At 35.0% G+C, this 14,829-nt stretch overlaps 1 protein-coding gene across 1 annotated transcript; it reads right to left on the reverse strand.

Annotated features, from left to right (window-relative positions):
• Nucleotides 1-5,577: 5,577 nt before the first annotated feature.
• On the reverse strand, nucleotides 5,578-9,936 carry LOC143569623 (hexokinase-2-like). Its single transcript, XM_077055495.1, has 9 exons — nucleotides 9,448-9,936; nucleotides 8,069-8,213; nucleotides 7,788-7,970; nucleotides 7,229-7,303; nucleotides 6,939-7,094; nucleotides 6,701-6,799; nucleotides 6,478-6,608; nucleotides 6,323-6,404; nucleotides 5,578-6,100 (listed from the first exon to the last, which is right to left on the reverse strand). The coding sequence occupies exons 1-9, from the start codon at nucleotides 9,717-9,719 to the stop codon at nucleotides 5,747-5,749; spliced, it is 1,497 nt and encodes a 498-aa protein (XP_076911610.1). The 5' UTR covers nucleotides 9,720-9,936; the 3' UTR covers nucleotides 5,578-5,746.
• Nucleotides 9,937-14,829: the final 4,893 nt, after the last annotated feature.

The raw sequence follows: 14,829 nt of genomic DNA on the forward strand, positions 1-14,829 counted from the left end.
CCAATCTCAAGAAGTGTTTAGCTGACGAGAACCTTCACATTCCACTTGATGAAGTTCAAGTTGATGAAACTATGCATTTCGTTGAGAAGCCTGTTGAGATTATGGATCGCGAGGTTAAGCAAACCAAGCGCAGTCGTATCCCTATCGTGAAAGTTCGCTGGGAGTCCAAGCGCGGAGCCGAGTTTACATGGGAAAGGGAAGATCAAATGAAGATCAAGTACCCGCACCTGTTCTCTGCGCAACCTACTTCGAGATAAATTTCGGGACGAAATTTCTTAAAGTAGGGGAGACTGTAACATCTGACCCGATCCGACCCGACCCAGGTACCCGTTTCTCTGACCCGATCTCTTTCTTTTATGATTTAGTATTTATTTATACTTATATTTTACTTTTTATAATAATATATATATTTTCCTTCCCGCCTCTTTCTCTCTCTTTCTCTCCGCCGTCCCGTCCCTCTCCTTCTCTCTTTCCGCCTTCTTTTCCCTCTTGTCGCCGTCCCGCCCTTACGCCTTGTTTCCCTCTTTTTCTTCTAACTCTTTGCTTGTCCTTTGTTCCTTCCCGCCTAAGGTTGTCTGCGCAGCTCCACGCGCCAGACTCCCTTACAAGGAATCCTGCGTGAAGACCACCTGTACAGCGATTCGCGAGACGAACTCTTCTCGCAGCGCGCTAAGAATTGTAATTCTTCTCGCAGCGCGCTAAGAACGGTAGTTCTTCCCGCGACGCGCTAAGGATTTGTAGTTCTTCTCGCAGCGCGCTAAGAATCGTAGTTCATCCCTCGACGCGCGAAGAATTATAGTTCTTCCCGCGGCGCGCTAGGAATTTTAGTTCCTCCCGCGGCGCGCTAAGAAATGTAGTTCTTTCCGCGACGCGTTAAGGATAGTTCTGTCTGCCTTCGCGCTCGCGCTCTCTTGACCTTCTGTGTCTGCCTTCGCGCCTTAGCCTTCTCGTGCTAAACCCTTTTGAGTTTTCTTCTGTTTAATCTAGCCGTTGCTTTTGAGTTGTCTTATCTTTTGAGCTGTTGACCTAATCTGCTTTATGTCTGAAAAGTTGCTTTCGGCGCAGCATGCGCGCCAACCCCATTGGTTGGCAGATAAAGTGACTGACATAATCTTTTGAGAATCTGCTTTTGCCATGCTTGACCAGTAACTTTATCTGTCCTCTCCCTTGCCTTTTTCTGAATCCTGTCAGCCTTTTTCTCTTTTTCCCTGCTACCATATCTTTTGATATCTTTACTTTTCAGAACTTTTTACTGTTGATATCTTTTCTTTTACTTTTGGAGATCTTTTCTAGGGTTTGCGTCCCCTAGGGTTTGCCTATATATAGTATTATTTTTCTTAACACTACACACACAAACACTTACTCTCTCCTGTTTTCCTTGCTCTCTGCCGCCTCCCTCTCTGCCTCCGTCTTCCCCTCCGTTCTGCCCTGCTTTTCCGGTAATGTATATATGTTATATATAATAATTTACTTATTAATTATGCTAACTTATAATCAAGACTTAAAACAAATCATTAAAACAATAATCTTATTTATAGGTTAACTTGTGCTTGTTTAAAGTTGGTTCTTGCTTTATCTATCATCGCATCTTTATCAAGTGAGTAATCTCGTACCTAATCCCTTTTTGCTTTTAATGTTTTGGGATGTTCATGTGTTCATACAAACTTAGAGTCTTAAACTTGTTTATGAGCTTTAGTCGCGCAGTATCCCATGTGTTGAGGACGTTTACTTGGCTGTTTATTTGTATGTGTGTATCATTAACCGCTTTGTTCGGCCTATTCCGCAGTTTTCATGGATCCATTAGATGAACACGGGAGACCTATCGTTTACGGTTTTCTTTGTTTACACTTGCACAGATGTTTTCTCGTTTTTGTGCTCAATTGGGAGCACGGATTGAACTATGAACTATGAGCTATGATCTATCTAGGCTTGATCACAATCTGATTGCACCCTTGTTAAACACCAGACATACACGTGTTGCGCGCAGATTTATTGTTATCTATGTATTGTATTAAACTTGATTTCTCACCAACACGCAAGTGTTTGACGTTTATTTTAACACATGTTCAGGTTTGCAGTAGCCGTTTTGGAGCTTGTGGACACGTAGGAAGTTTTCTTTATTTCGGACCTAGATTAAAATGTATCAAGACAAGTTTTTGCTGTTCGAATATTATGATTTATCATATATTGATTTATGATGATTTATGTTATCTTGTTTACTCTGCGCGTGCGCGAATGAATGTATTTATTAAATATTGACACCCAATAGTGTCACGAGTAATGAAACAATATGTGGCGCCCCGATGTATAATCCGCCTTTGGTCGGGGTGTTACAATTACGGTTAATAAGTTGGCTAGTGTGCAACAGTCTCAACAACAGGTTGTTATTGAAGAGGTGTCAAAACAACCTATGCCTCCGTCCTCGTCCTCGTCCTGGTTTGGGGGTTTATTTGGTGGTAGAGAAGAGGAAGCGAAGCCGAAGGCGAAAGATAATGTGTTGGAGAGTTTGGATTCACCGACGCCGCCGAGTTTCGAGTTTAATTGAATGAATGTGAGGAATGTGTTTTGGATTTGATGTTTATAGTATTTGCATTAGAACATAAGAGCTAATGTCATTTGTTAATGAAATATTTAGACAAACATGCATCATGTAGTTTTTGTTTTGTTTATATAACAACAGGACTGCTAAGTCTTGATTGGGTCACTTGACAACATTGTGTTGGTCTTTGTTACGATATCGTAACAAATATAACGCAAGCCTATGGAACGTTAGTTTTGTGTTTTTTTTGTCTGTTTTAATTCCGGTACGGTAACGAACGTGACGGAAACCGACCGAACGTCAATTTGGTTTGTTTTAATTCCGGTATGGTAGCGTAAGTAAAGGAAACCAACCAAATTCGTGTTGTTTTTGTTTTGTTTACTGAATACAATCGAGTATTTTGGTGCTGCTAAGTCTTAATTTGGCCACTTGACGATGATACCGTGTTAGTCATTGGCATTTGGACCTTATTAGTTATGATACAATAACGTATATAACATATCAAGGCCGACGGATCGTTAGTTTTGTGTTTTTATTTGTCTGTTTTAATTATTGTACAATAACGAACGTGACGAAAACCAACCGAACGTCAAATTTGTGTTTTTTTGTTTGTTTTAATTCTGTTAAGGTAACGAACGTAGAGGAAACCAACTAAATTTGCGTAGACTCACAACCTCAACGCCCGGGACTGACAACTCCCGGGTTTTACCAATGCCCGAGTTTACTGACCAACGCCAACCCACTGGTCCACCTTCATTTATATTATTTTTTTCTTTTTTTAGCTCATGTACCGCAATAAACGTAACCGAAACCGACTAAATTCGTGTCGAGTTACCGCCTAATAGAGGTGGGCAAAAAAATCGGTTAATCGAACCGACCCGAAATAACGAACCAAAACCGAACCAGTTTAAAACTGATTATATAGAAACCGGTTTGGAACCAATTGAAACTGTAGGTTCGGAACCGTTTATAATTTTCTCCACCAAAACCGGTTAACCGAACTGAAACCGGCAAAAACCAGTCAAAACCCGAACCGAAACCGATCAAAGCCCGAACTAAAACCAATCGTAACATTGTAAGAAGCTGGTTTCAACCCGAACCGAAACCGATTACAAACCGGTTTTGACTTTTGTTGATCAAACCAAACCCAACCCAAACCGGTTTTAAGTTATAAACCGATTTGTGCACCTCTACCGCCTAATGCCCAAGACTGACAGCGCTTGAGTTTTAATAGCGACGAGGTTTAAAAAAAAAACAAAAACAACAAAAACTCAGCTAACTTATCAATCAAGATAAACTAAAATTTTCACGCAAGTTAACTAACTTTGCATATATATATTATAAAATATATATATTTCCACTAAACCCTAAATCATAAACCGTCACATCATCACCATGACGACACCAGATTCGTCACATGAACCGAGACGCGAGCTGATCCTAGACAAATTCCATATCGTATGCGCCGTAAGCACCGTATGCTCGGTCGCGCCACGTAGTTTTGGCGGTTCTTTCGCAGTCGCCACTTTATTCAACCTTTTCGATATCGCCATGGCTACCGCGCGCCAAAAAACAGATGCATGGAACTCAATCGTCGCGGGGGGCGCCACCATTGGGCTTTTTCAGTGGCGCCAGGGGTTGCGCGTGGTTGCTCGCTCGTTTATTGCGAGTGGTGTTTCGTTGGTTGTTATGAAATTTATTCTTAATAAGTTAGATAGCGCGCAACATGTTGTTGTTGAAGCGGCCCCACAACAACCTACGCCTTCATCCTCGTCCTCGTTTGGCGAGGAAGTGAAACCGAAGGCGAAAGATAATGTGTTGCCCGAGTTTTGAGTTTGTTTGATGTTTATTTGGATGATTATTTGCTGCATGTCTATCTGACTCTCTCTCTCTATTGTAATTGGATCATTTTATTGCTGTTAGTAAAATTATAAATGTGAGTGAGCATTTGGATGATTAATTAAGTATATATGTAAGTAACACTGGTAGTTTGTTATGTTTATGAATTATGATTTTGTTCTATTATATGTTGTGTTGATTAACATACACATAGAGGTACATAAATCGGTTTAAAACTCGGGTTGAAACCTGTTCGGTTTGGTCAACAAAAGTTAAAACCTGTTTATGATCGGTTTCGGTTCAAATTGAAACCAGTTTTTTGACCAGGTTACGATCAGTTTCAGTTCAGGTGTTGATTGGTTTGGAATTGGTTTTGGTGAAGAAAATTAAAAACCGGTTTCAATCGGTTCCAAACTGGTTTCTACATAATTGGTTTCAAACCGGTACGGTGTCTGTTCGGTTTACCGGTTTATTTGCCCACCTCTAATAGCACCCAGGTGTTTTGAATGCATTAATCATGGATGGTTTCGGTTAACCGATATAAGTGCATAATTATTAATCATGCTTGAATGAAAGGTGAAAACAATCCATGATGGGAACCAGTTCTGAAGTGTTTGTTCCATTCAGGTTCGGTATATTGTATGGGTTCCATTTGGTTATTAATCGGTTTTAGGTTTTACATTTGGGCTTGAAGTGCTTGAGTCTGAAAAATCTTGGCTCAAAATAATAAACTTTGGTGTAAACTCCTTGCTCCTATAATGAATATAGACGGGAAACTTTCGTCTAAAATAATGAATCCTGGCTATAAATTCGATAACAAACATTCAAACAAATTTATATTGGTTCGGTTTTGGAGCAAGGTATATCCGAACCGAACCCTAATTTTGTTTCACAAAGCAAACAAAACCGGACAACCTGTTGTTAATTAGTTTTGAGTTATTTGGTTGTGGTTCTGTTAGTCGGTTTTGCAGAAAGAATGACACGCCGAAGAGTTTTTACTTGGACCGGTAGACCATCAAAACGTTACCGTTTTATATCGTAACATAATTAATAAACAATTCTTTAGCTCAGTTACCGTTTTATATCGTAAGACATGGTATGCGAAAATAAATAAACAAATTGAAAAAATACAAAAATTTATAAACACTGCATAAATATATAACTGAAATGTAAGTGTTAAAAGGCTTAATATAATGTTTTAAAACCTTGCTTTATTCATTCACTAATACATCTTAAAACATGTGAACATACAATTCCATGTGATGCTACAAGAGCCCATAAATATAATGGGAAATAGATATCAGAAAACAAAAACAAAACCATGAGTCCAAAAAATCTCAAATAAATGTACAAAAATCCAACACAAATTTATGCCGACTCGATATACTCGAGATACTGAGAGTGTGACGCTGCGAGTAGAGCAGCACCGAGGCCCGACCCGTCATTCGATAGCTCGATGATAATGTTTCTAGAGGTTTCTTCACCTAACAATTCATTCATGGCGTTTTGCATTGCGTTTCTGAACTTGGTGTAGTGTTCGAACAACCCACCGTCCATTGCTATTATTGATTTTTGATTTTCTTCGCCTTCCTTGGAAACGTCTCTTCCGGTTTTTTTGAGGATTCCGAGGATTCCTGCAGCCGAGAGACGAGCACCGCGAGTTGCCACGATTTCACAGAGCTGGACGATTACTTTTCTCATCTTTAAAGAAGTATTGGATATCTGCAAGTCAACCGTGCACGTGATCAAAAATATAAATATGTATGGGAGCCTGAGCTTAGATTGGAGCTCGTTTAATAAAACAGCTCGAGCCTTAACAAGCCTATTATTTATATAATTTCTATTTAGAATATTAAATATATACTTACATAAATATTATAAAAATAACTAAATAATATATAACTTGGGGTACAAAACCGAGGCCAAAACCATCACGATACGTACCTCAAGTATATCTTTCAGCTTGGTTGCAACCACTTTGAGATCCGGAGTCGAATCGTGATGCATTGCAGACATATCAGGGGTCCTGAAAAAATATCAAACAGTATATGAAAATTTAAAGTCAAGATTATCATATACTATGTGAAAAAACAATGTACCTTAATACGAAGGGCTTTTGAAGTTTGGATGGCACGGTGTCTCCAAAAAACTCGGCTTCCTCTGCCATCTTTAACAAGACTCGTCTCACCACTTCTCCCAAATACATTCCCGAAATCATCTTCTCGTAAATCTGTTTAAAAGGATTATATTTATGAATAAACAATATTATGATGGAAGATGTGAAATTAAATGAACAGAAAAAAGTATATCCAAAATATTTACCTGCTCTCCAGGGTTCAAGCTATCGTTATCAAGACTTTCATCAAACTCGGTCAAAGGAAGATGCGATGACCGGAAGTTGCCCCATTCCATGTTTATAACCTTAACATATAAACAACCAAATCAGGCAGGTAAGACGGTTTTGTTAACCGATCAAAATGACCCAAATCAACCCACTCAAAAATAATAATAATAATAATAATAATAATAATAATAATAATAATAATAATAAATAACTAACCATTTCTCCTGATTTAGGAAGTAGACCTTGCCATTTAGGAATTGCATTCGCACGCTCTACATATGCTGCATTAGTTCCTGTACCTAATATGACAGCAGCAATGACATCAGAGTTACCATACCGCCCTCCTGCTAACGTTCCAACTGTATCATTGACCTGCATTCTCAACACAAAATTATAGATTTTTAACCTTTTAAGGCTCTGGTCCATTATTAGCTAAAGTAAAAGATTAAAAGTTAAGCACACCTTTATCTATGCATAAAATTAATTATGAAAAAATAAAAAATTACCAAAGCGGAAACACGCATATCAGGGCCGACCCTTTCCATTGCTTTCGTCAACTCTTCCACAACATCTAACCCAACCTGCAATAAAACAAACCAATAACACCGCATAAATAGAAACATATATAGAAACCCTTAAGTGATTACAGTAGAATGTCGATTATACCCTCGAAATCCTGTAAACATGTACAATATGTACTTCTAATACAATTCCAATACTAATTTCTCTATTTAAAAAAATTGTCTCACTTTTAGTTTTCAAAATAATTCTTTGTCTTTGTTTCGTTTGTGAGGTCTATACTATAAAGCAAAAAAGGGCAAAATAGTAAAAGAACATAGGTAAGCAACACTGAGTCACTGACTGCATCTTTTAATATTAATCTTGAAAACATAAAAAAATATGTGCTAACAAAATTCCACAAAAATTATACTTATAATAAAAAACTCTTGCTTTCCATTTTCATAATAAAAATATTTGTTTTGCTTCGTCTTTGTGAGGTATACTACAAAATACATAAGGGATTAAGGGTAAAATAGTAATAGAACATATGTATGCAACACTCACTGCATCTTCAATATTGAATCCTTTTGTCCATCTAACAAGAGTCCCTCCTGCAATTGATGATTGTTTAACAGGAAACGAAAAGGTAAAGCCTAATTCTCGTTGCGTGCCAGGTGGAATTTGCATATCTTCATCCTCAGTACCCACAAATTTTGCAAGTTCTCCAGCAATAAAATCAAATAAATCCTAAAAACCGAAAAAAAAAAAAACAATTAACTCACCAAATATATTTAACTAATGTCATATTATTTCATTTTTAAATGTAGAAGGAAAAAAAAACTCACTTCACATTTCCCAATCATGAGATTTGGAGGAATAGAAACTTCTTGAAATTCTTTTTTCACATTTTCTACTCCGCCTAATTTCACACGAAGAACTCGGAAGTTTGTACCACCAAGGTCAAGAGCATAGAAAATTCCCGTTTCGTCCCTAGGATCAAGAACAAATAAAGTCACTACATTTCTTAGATAAACAATTATGATTATAATTTTATGGATATTTGTAGTCAAACCAGTGGTTAATAGTGTTCTATAAAAGTAAATGCATTCTTTAAATGCAACAGCATTGCATCAGAAAAGAAAACGAAGAAGAACCGTTCAATTAATGTCAAACGTAAAGTCCATATAACTATTTTTAGCCAACCAATAGAATCAAATAAAGTAAGTCCAGAACTAAAGAAAAGCAAAAAGTCCATGACTTTTGGAATATATGAACAAAGTTACATTTGATAACAAGCTTCAAGATTCCTACATATCTTTTTCAATTAAAAGGCTTTGTTCAAATACAACTTTTGTAATGGAAATACGGTTCAGTGTGCATTCTTAAAACGATTATTGGAGCTACGAAAATCCTCAGATAACAAGTTGCTTGAATCTTAACTCCCAACTACAATCAGTTTATCTAAACACCTATAACTGCTAATACTATAATAGTGACATTAAATCGTAGCAAGCAGGGGACCGGTTTCGCCTAAATACCGGAATCAACAAGTACACTTAACAAATTCAAAACCAACTTCCCACAAATACTAATACACCAAGAAAGTTTGAAACTTACAAAAACCCTACACAAAATGTGAAGGTCAAAGAAATTTAGTCAAACATAGCTTAAATTCTTGAAAAATACAAACTTTTTTTCTGAACTAATCCAAATCATCTAAAGATAAATGCATATCCAAATCTTGATATTTTAAACCACAACCCAATTCTTCAAATCAGTCAAATCATGGTTAAATAAATTAAGTCAAAACATATCCAAAATTCTTGAAAAATATAAACTTTTTCAACAACAAATCCAAATCATCTAAAGAAAAATGCATATCAAAATCTTGATGTTTTAAAACACAACCCAATTCTTCAAATCATAGTCAAATAAATTTAGTCAAACATAACACATATCCTAAATTCTTGAAAAATACAAACTTTTTTCAAACAAATCCAAATCATTTGAAGATAAATGCACATCCAAATCTTGATATTTTAGAACACAACCCAATTTCCAATTCCCAGTTCTTAAAAAAAAATGGTCACACTTTCCAACTAGTCAAAATCACAAAAAAGTCAACTCAAATCAAATCTTGAAAAAAATCAACATATTATGAACACTCTCAAATCAACAATTAACATATATATATATATATATATATATATATATATATATATACCCAGTTGGAAGATTATCCACATAGCTAATCAACATCTTAAGTTTACTCCCACCATCAGAAGCAAGTCCTGCATGCATCTCCACCGTCATGGCATCAGCCACCTGCCGGAGCTTACCAATCGGAGTTCCACACTTATCCTCAAACTCCCTCATTATATCCACAGCTTTCGCCCACTTCCCGAAGCTCCGCATCCGGTGACGCACCACCATCACCGCCGCCGCAGACACGGCGGCGGCACACACCACCGTCGCCGCAACTGCTACCTTACCCATATCACCAAATTGCAAAAAGATTCAAAATTGAGCTTTAATTTGGACAAATCCTGACACCCTTTTGGCTGAATTGGTGAAATCAGATCAAAGATTGAAACTTTATGGTGTTAAGATTTATGGGTATGAAATGAAATTAAGTTTTCTAGAGAAATTTTGGGATATTTGGATACCCTTTTGACTGAATTGGTGAAATCAGATCAAAGATTGGAGGTTTATTGTGTGGGGTTAAGATTTCAAGAAAGTTGTGAAATATAGGGTAAATGAGACAATACAATAATATGGGTGAAGAAGGAAAAAAGACAAGATGTGTTTATATATGCAATCAAAATATTCTTTCTTATCTTTTTCCGAAATTCAAGATTCTTATTATTATTATTATTATTATTATTATTATTATTATTATTATTATGCATTTCAGGAATAGATATTTTTAAGGATTTTTGGTTTGTTTGGAATTATATTGATCTATTATTATCATAATATCAAAAATCGGAATTAGTCTTCGGGTCCAATGATATTAGAGTAATAGTTGAGACTTTGAACTTTTATGATTTTAAGTTCTAAATCTGACTTAATGAAGGTTTTGTATAGTGATAAGTTTCTTTGACGGTGTTACTAATGAGTAATGATTCTAATGACTTGGCTTTAAAGTCAATATGATATATTGTCACAAGAATGTCACTCGAGTGTTGAAAGTAGTTTTTGTTAATTAATTGAAAAAATTTCAATGAATCAATTTATATTTTATAAATGCTATAAAATTAGTATTAATATACTGTTTATGTTTTTGTATTTTTCTTGCTTTGCATATCCTTTTTTTTTTAATTAAAGATTCTTTTTTATTTCAAGAATGGATAGTTTTTAAGGATTTTTGTTTTGGTTGTTAATGATATTATTATCATAATCTTAGTGAATCAAATAATCAAATAATAGTATTCTAATATTTGAACTCGATAAGGTGGATTCATTGTATTAGAGTTTTTAGTGTTTTGGAGTTCTCTGACAACTAATTTCACTTACACTAGAAAATTACTTAATAAATGCTTTTAAATTACTTATAATGATTACATGAATATAAGCCCTGCTTGCGATGCGCACATATGATGTATATATGTGTGAACCCTTGGGTGGGCAAAAGTGAAATTGCACTAATTTTGACGTTATTTTACTAATCTCGTGAAAATAACGTTAAAAGTGACGGACGGTTAATCAGGCATCATGTAGTGGCGTTGATAGCCGAAATACAAGGGTACATGCACCGATCAGCCGGTGTCCCGATGATTGAGTGCTATGTGCCTTATGTCCAAGGCTTGATGCAAAACTACTATCGAGCCGGGGGTCTCACCGGAAGCAGCCTCTCTATCCTTATGGGGTAGAGGTAAGGCTGTCTACATCTTACCCTCCTCAGACCCTACCATAGCTTTGCTATTGGTGGGATATACTGAGTACGATGATGATGATGATGATGATTACATGAATATATTTATTTTCTCTCTTATCCATTTCCAGATTTTAAGATTCATTTTATTTATTTAAAAATAGATATTTGTAGGGATTTTTGTTTGTTTGTAATGATATAAATTATCATAATCTTAGTGAATCATTCATCACACAATATTTATAAATGCTTTAAATTTACTTAAAAGTAAGTAAATTATTAAAATATTAATATACTATTTATCTTTCTGATTTTTTCCTTCGAAAATCAAGGGTTTTTTATTATTATGATTTCAAGAACAGATTTTTATAAGGATTTTAGTTTGTTTGTAATGATATTATCATAATCTTTGTGAATCAATTATCAATTAATATTTAATAAATGCTGTAAACTTATTAAATACACTAAATACACATGTTTCATTGAAATACTAATATATTGTTTAAGTATTTTATGTCACGTATTTCTTTATTTATTTTTTATTTATTGTATATGTGAAATGCCCCTTAACATTAATATAAACGTTCATATTGTTTTCAATATAAACCCGATATACTTTTACTACAATCATTTATAAGTTGGGTGTTTAATGTTAGAGAAAAAAAATTACCTAAACACCAAGTTGTTTAAATATATACAAGTTGTTTAAAAAGGTATTTATTTGTCGATACTTTATATATGTCAATAACCTATAAAATTAAAATTACCTAAACACCAAGTTTTGAATTTATATTTTTAAACTTTATCCAATTCTTTATAAAGATAAATTCTAAAATCTAGAATTCATATAAGTAGTTTTTTTAAAAGGAAATCTATTTCCGAATAATTTGTTATGTTTTAATAAAATATATTACGTATAAATCACCTCCATATATATTAGGCTGATCTTGACCAACTCTTAGAAAATGATGGCTATAATGAATCAAATTTAAATATTTGTCCGAATACGTAATTTCTTTTGGGCAAAATAATATTCTAGAAGTAAACAAGACAAGGAAACAAAATCATATAAAAATACAATATGTTTTTTGAACGTACGCAAAAACCCTCTAATTGGTTTGTATGTGAACTTTATTTGTGTAATTATGCATTGTGTTATATAGGAGTATTATCAAATAATTGAATAGTTAAAAACTTTATGTAGGTGGGTAGATCTATATCAAAATCTTTGACTCATTGACAAGTATTGTTTACTCGCTTTTTATAGCACATGTATTTTATAGCACGGTGTTTTGTTTTCCAGGTTTGAAAGATTAGGACTCGTGGAGATCAGATCTAATCGTAAACCCCTAGTCAAGATAGTTTAATCTATGTAACCTGAACTAGTGTTTCTTAAATATTAAAAGTAGAATTATGAGACACGGATATAAGTTTTTAAATGTGTGATTCATACGCCTCTGATCAGAGATATAAGAATATTTGGATGGTTACTCCGTGTAGTACTGATAAAAGTGATGCAAAAGAATGCGAACAAGTGAAGAATAGCTTCGACCCATGTTGTGAATGAGTGAGCAAAGGTTTAGGCGCGTGAATGCATGGAAGATGGAGGAATAGTTGGCATAAAAGAAGAGAGTTTTTAGAAATGAAGATAAAGACATGAGAATTTTTAGATGTGCATGTTTGAATATATAATGTTTGATTTTTTTAAGTACAACATTTACAATGTTTTTGTGTGGGTACACATGGATATATGCACATGGTTGCATAGAACAATTTTACAATCATACCTAATTAATTTTATATAAAAATAACTAATTAAAACACCACTTATAACATTATTTACATGTGTTTTACAGGTTTTTATGGTTATTAATATGATTTTAGTTGAATGCTTTCATGTGTTTACATATTAGGTCATCAATTACATCATAATATATAAATAGAGAATGCGTGTGTTGACCTCACTGGGGTGTCTCTGTTGGTGGGGCTGAGAGACAGTGGCTTCGTACCGGGACAGGCGGTTTTGAGAGCGGAGTCTAGGAAGGTTGCTAAGCATGAGACATCGTGTTTGGAGAATCAGCACGTGTTCATTTCATTTGCCTTCGACACTTTTGGATCCCTAGCTCCCGAGACGGTTCGCTTCTTGGAGCGGGTGCAGAACGAGGTCCACAGTGACTCGCAGAGCCCGAGGAACCAATGATTTATATTTAGTAGAATAGGCTTTGCGATTCAAAAGGGGATAGCGGCGCAGCTTGTTGCTCGCTTACCCATTATCCAGATGTAGTTCGGTTTGTGTTATATATAAAAGGATTTATGGGATTAAAAAAAATAAAATAAAATAAAATATTTTTTAGTTCCAAAAAATAATAATAATAATAATAAAAAATAAAAAAATAGAGAATTGTAAATGGAATGTAAAGACACATTTATACATGTCGTTATGCAATTCTATAATTCGCCAATACCCGTACACATGATTAAAGGATTATTTGATTCTCTGTTTAAAACTACTTTTAAATTTAAACCCAGAGATATGACGCGTAGGAGGATTTAAACCCGCGTCGTCACCGTTAGTTACTTTACTTTTATGTTTCAACTCTCATGTCATGAACTATATTATAAGGTCACTGTTTTTTTAACGGTATATATAAGCACACTTAACTCTCCATAATCCATATTGTTAACTTAGATGTAACTGACTAAACCTTGGGCTCGGAACCATATGTTTGTTGTGCTCTAAAGTCTAAAATCTTATTCTCTGCCAACATTTGGGCCGGGCCTCATCAGCCCATCAGGTTTCGAAGATTTAGTTACCTGCTGAGATGGATAAAAAAACGGACCCCGGAACCGGATTCGATAAAAACATGTAATCGGGATTTTTTATATCTAAGTTTCTACTACCCGAACCCGTACCCAACCCTACCCGTAGGTTCTGCATTTCAGCACCAAAACTAACTCGTACGCGGAATCGGACCGGTAATACCCGAAAGCCGGAACTGGTTCCATACCCGGAACTTGGTTTTTCCATTAACTGAAACCGGGTTCTTCAAACCCGATATATACCCCAAATTACCTTAAAAGTACCCGACAAATTCCTCAAAAAAGTGCAGCCCTTAAAAAACACCCAATCTATACCCGAAAAAAACCTGAAGATAAGGTTTTTTCAATACCCGAAAATAGGGTATGCAAATACCCAGTTTTATACCCGACTCGAACCCGATACGTAGGGTATGATTTTTAGAGACAATATCTGGTCCCGAACCCGACCCGGGTATGGCCAATACCCCATTTTCAATACTCGGTCATACCCGAACTCAATTCTATACCCAATAGAAAACTTCGATTTATACAACTCTAGCTTGCGATGCTTGTTGTTGACCAATATTGCGCGTACGAGATCTTGCATTTATTACCACGATTTTGGTATTAAATATGTGTATTAGAACATTCATATTCAATACCCTATCTTCAAATCTAAAATTACACTAAAACACATTATATTTTCTCTCGAATTCTCAATTTAATAATATTTTTTATATATTTATCATTACATTTTCTCCCTCATTCACTCACAACCACTTTCAAAATATATTAAAAAAAATTATAAGGTGCTATAGAAACTTTTCAAATATACAGAAAAATCAAAATATTTTCTCTCTCATTTAATCATAACACCTTACACCACTTCATAAATTATAAAAACCCCTATCACATAATCTGATGATTGATTGA

Source organism: Bidens hawaiensis, unplaced genomic scaffold (genome assembly GCF_021521415.1).
Source record: "Bidens hawaiensis isolate Kalapana, Puna unplaced genomic scaffold, B.hawaiensis_p1.1 tig00024623_1, whole genome shotgun sequence".
Taxonomy (NCBI): domain Eukaryota; kingdom Viridiplantae; phylum Streptophyta; class Magnoliopsida; order Asterales; family Asteraceae; genus Bidens; species Bidens hawaiensis.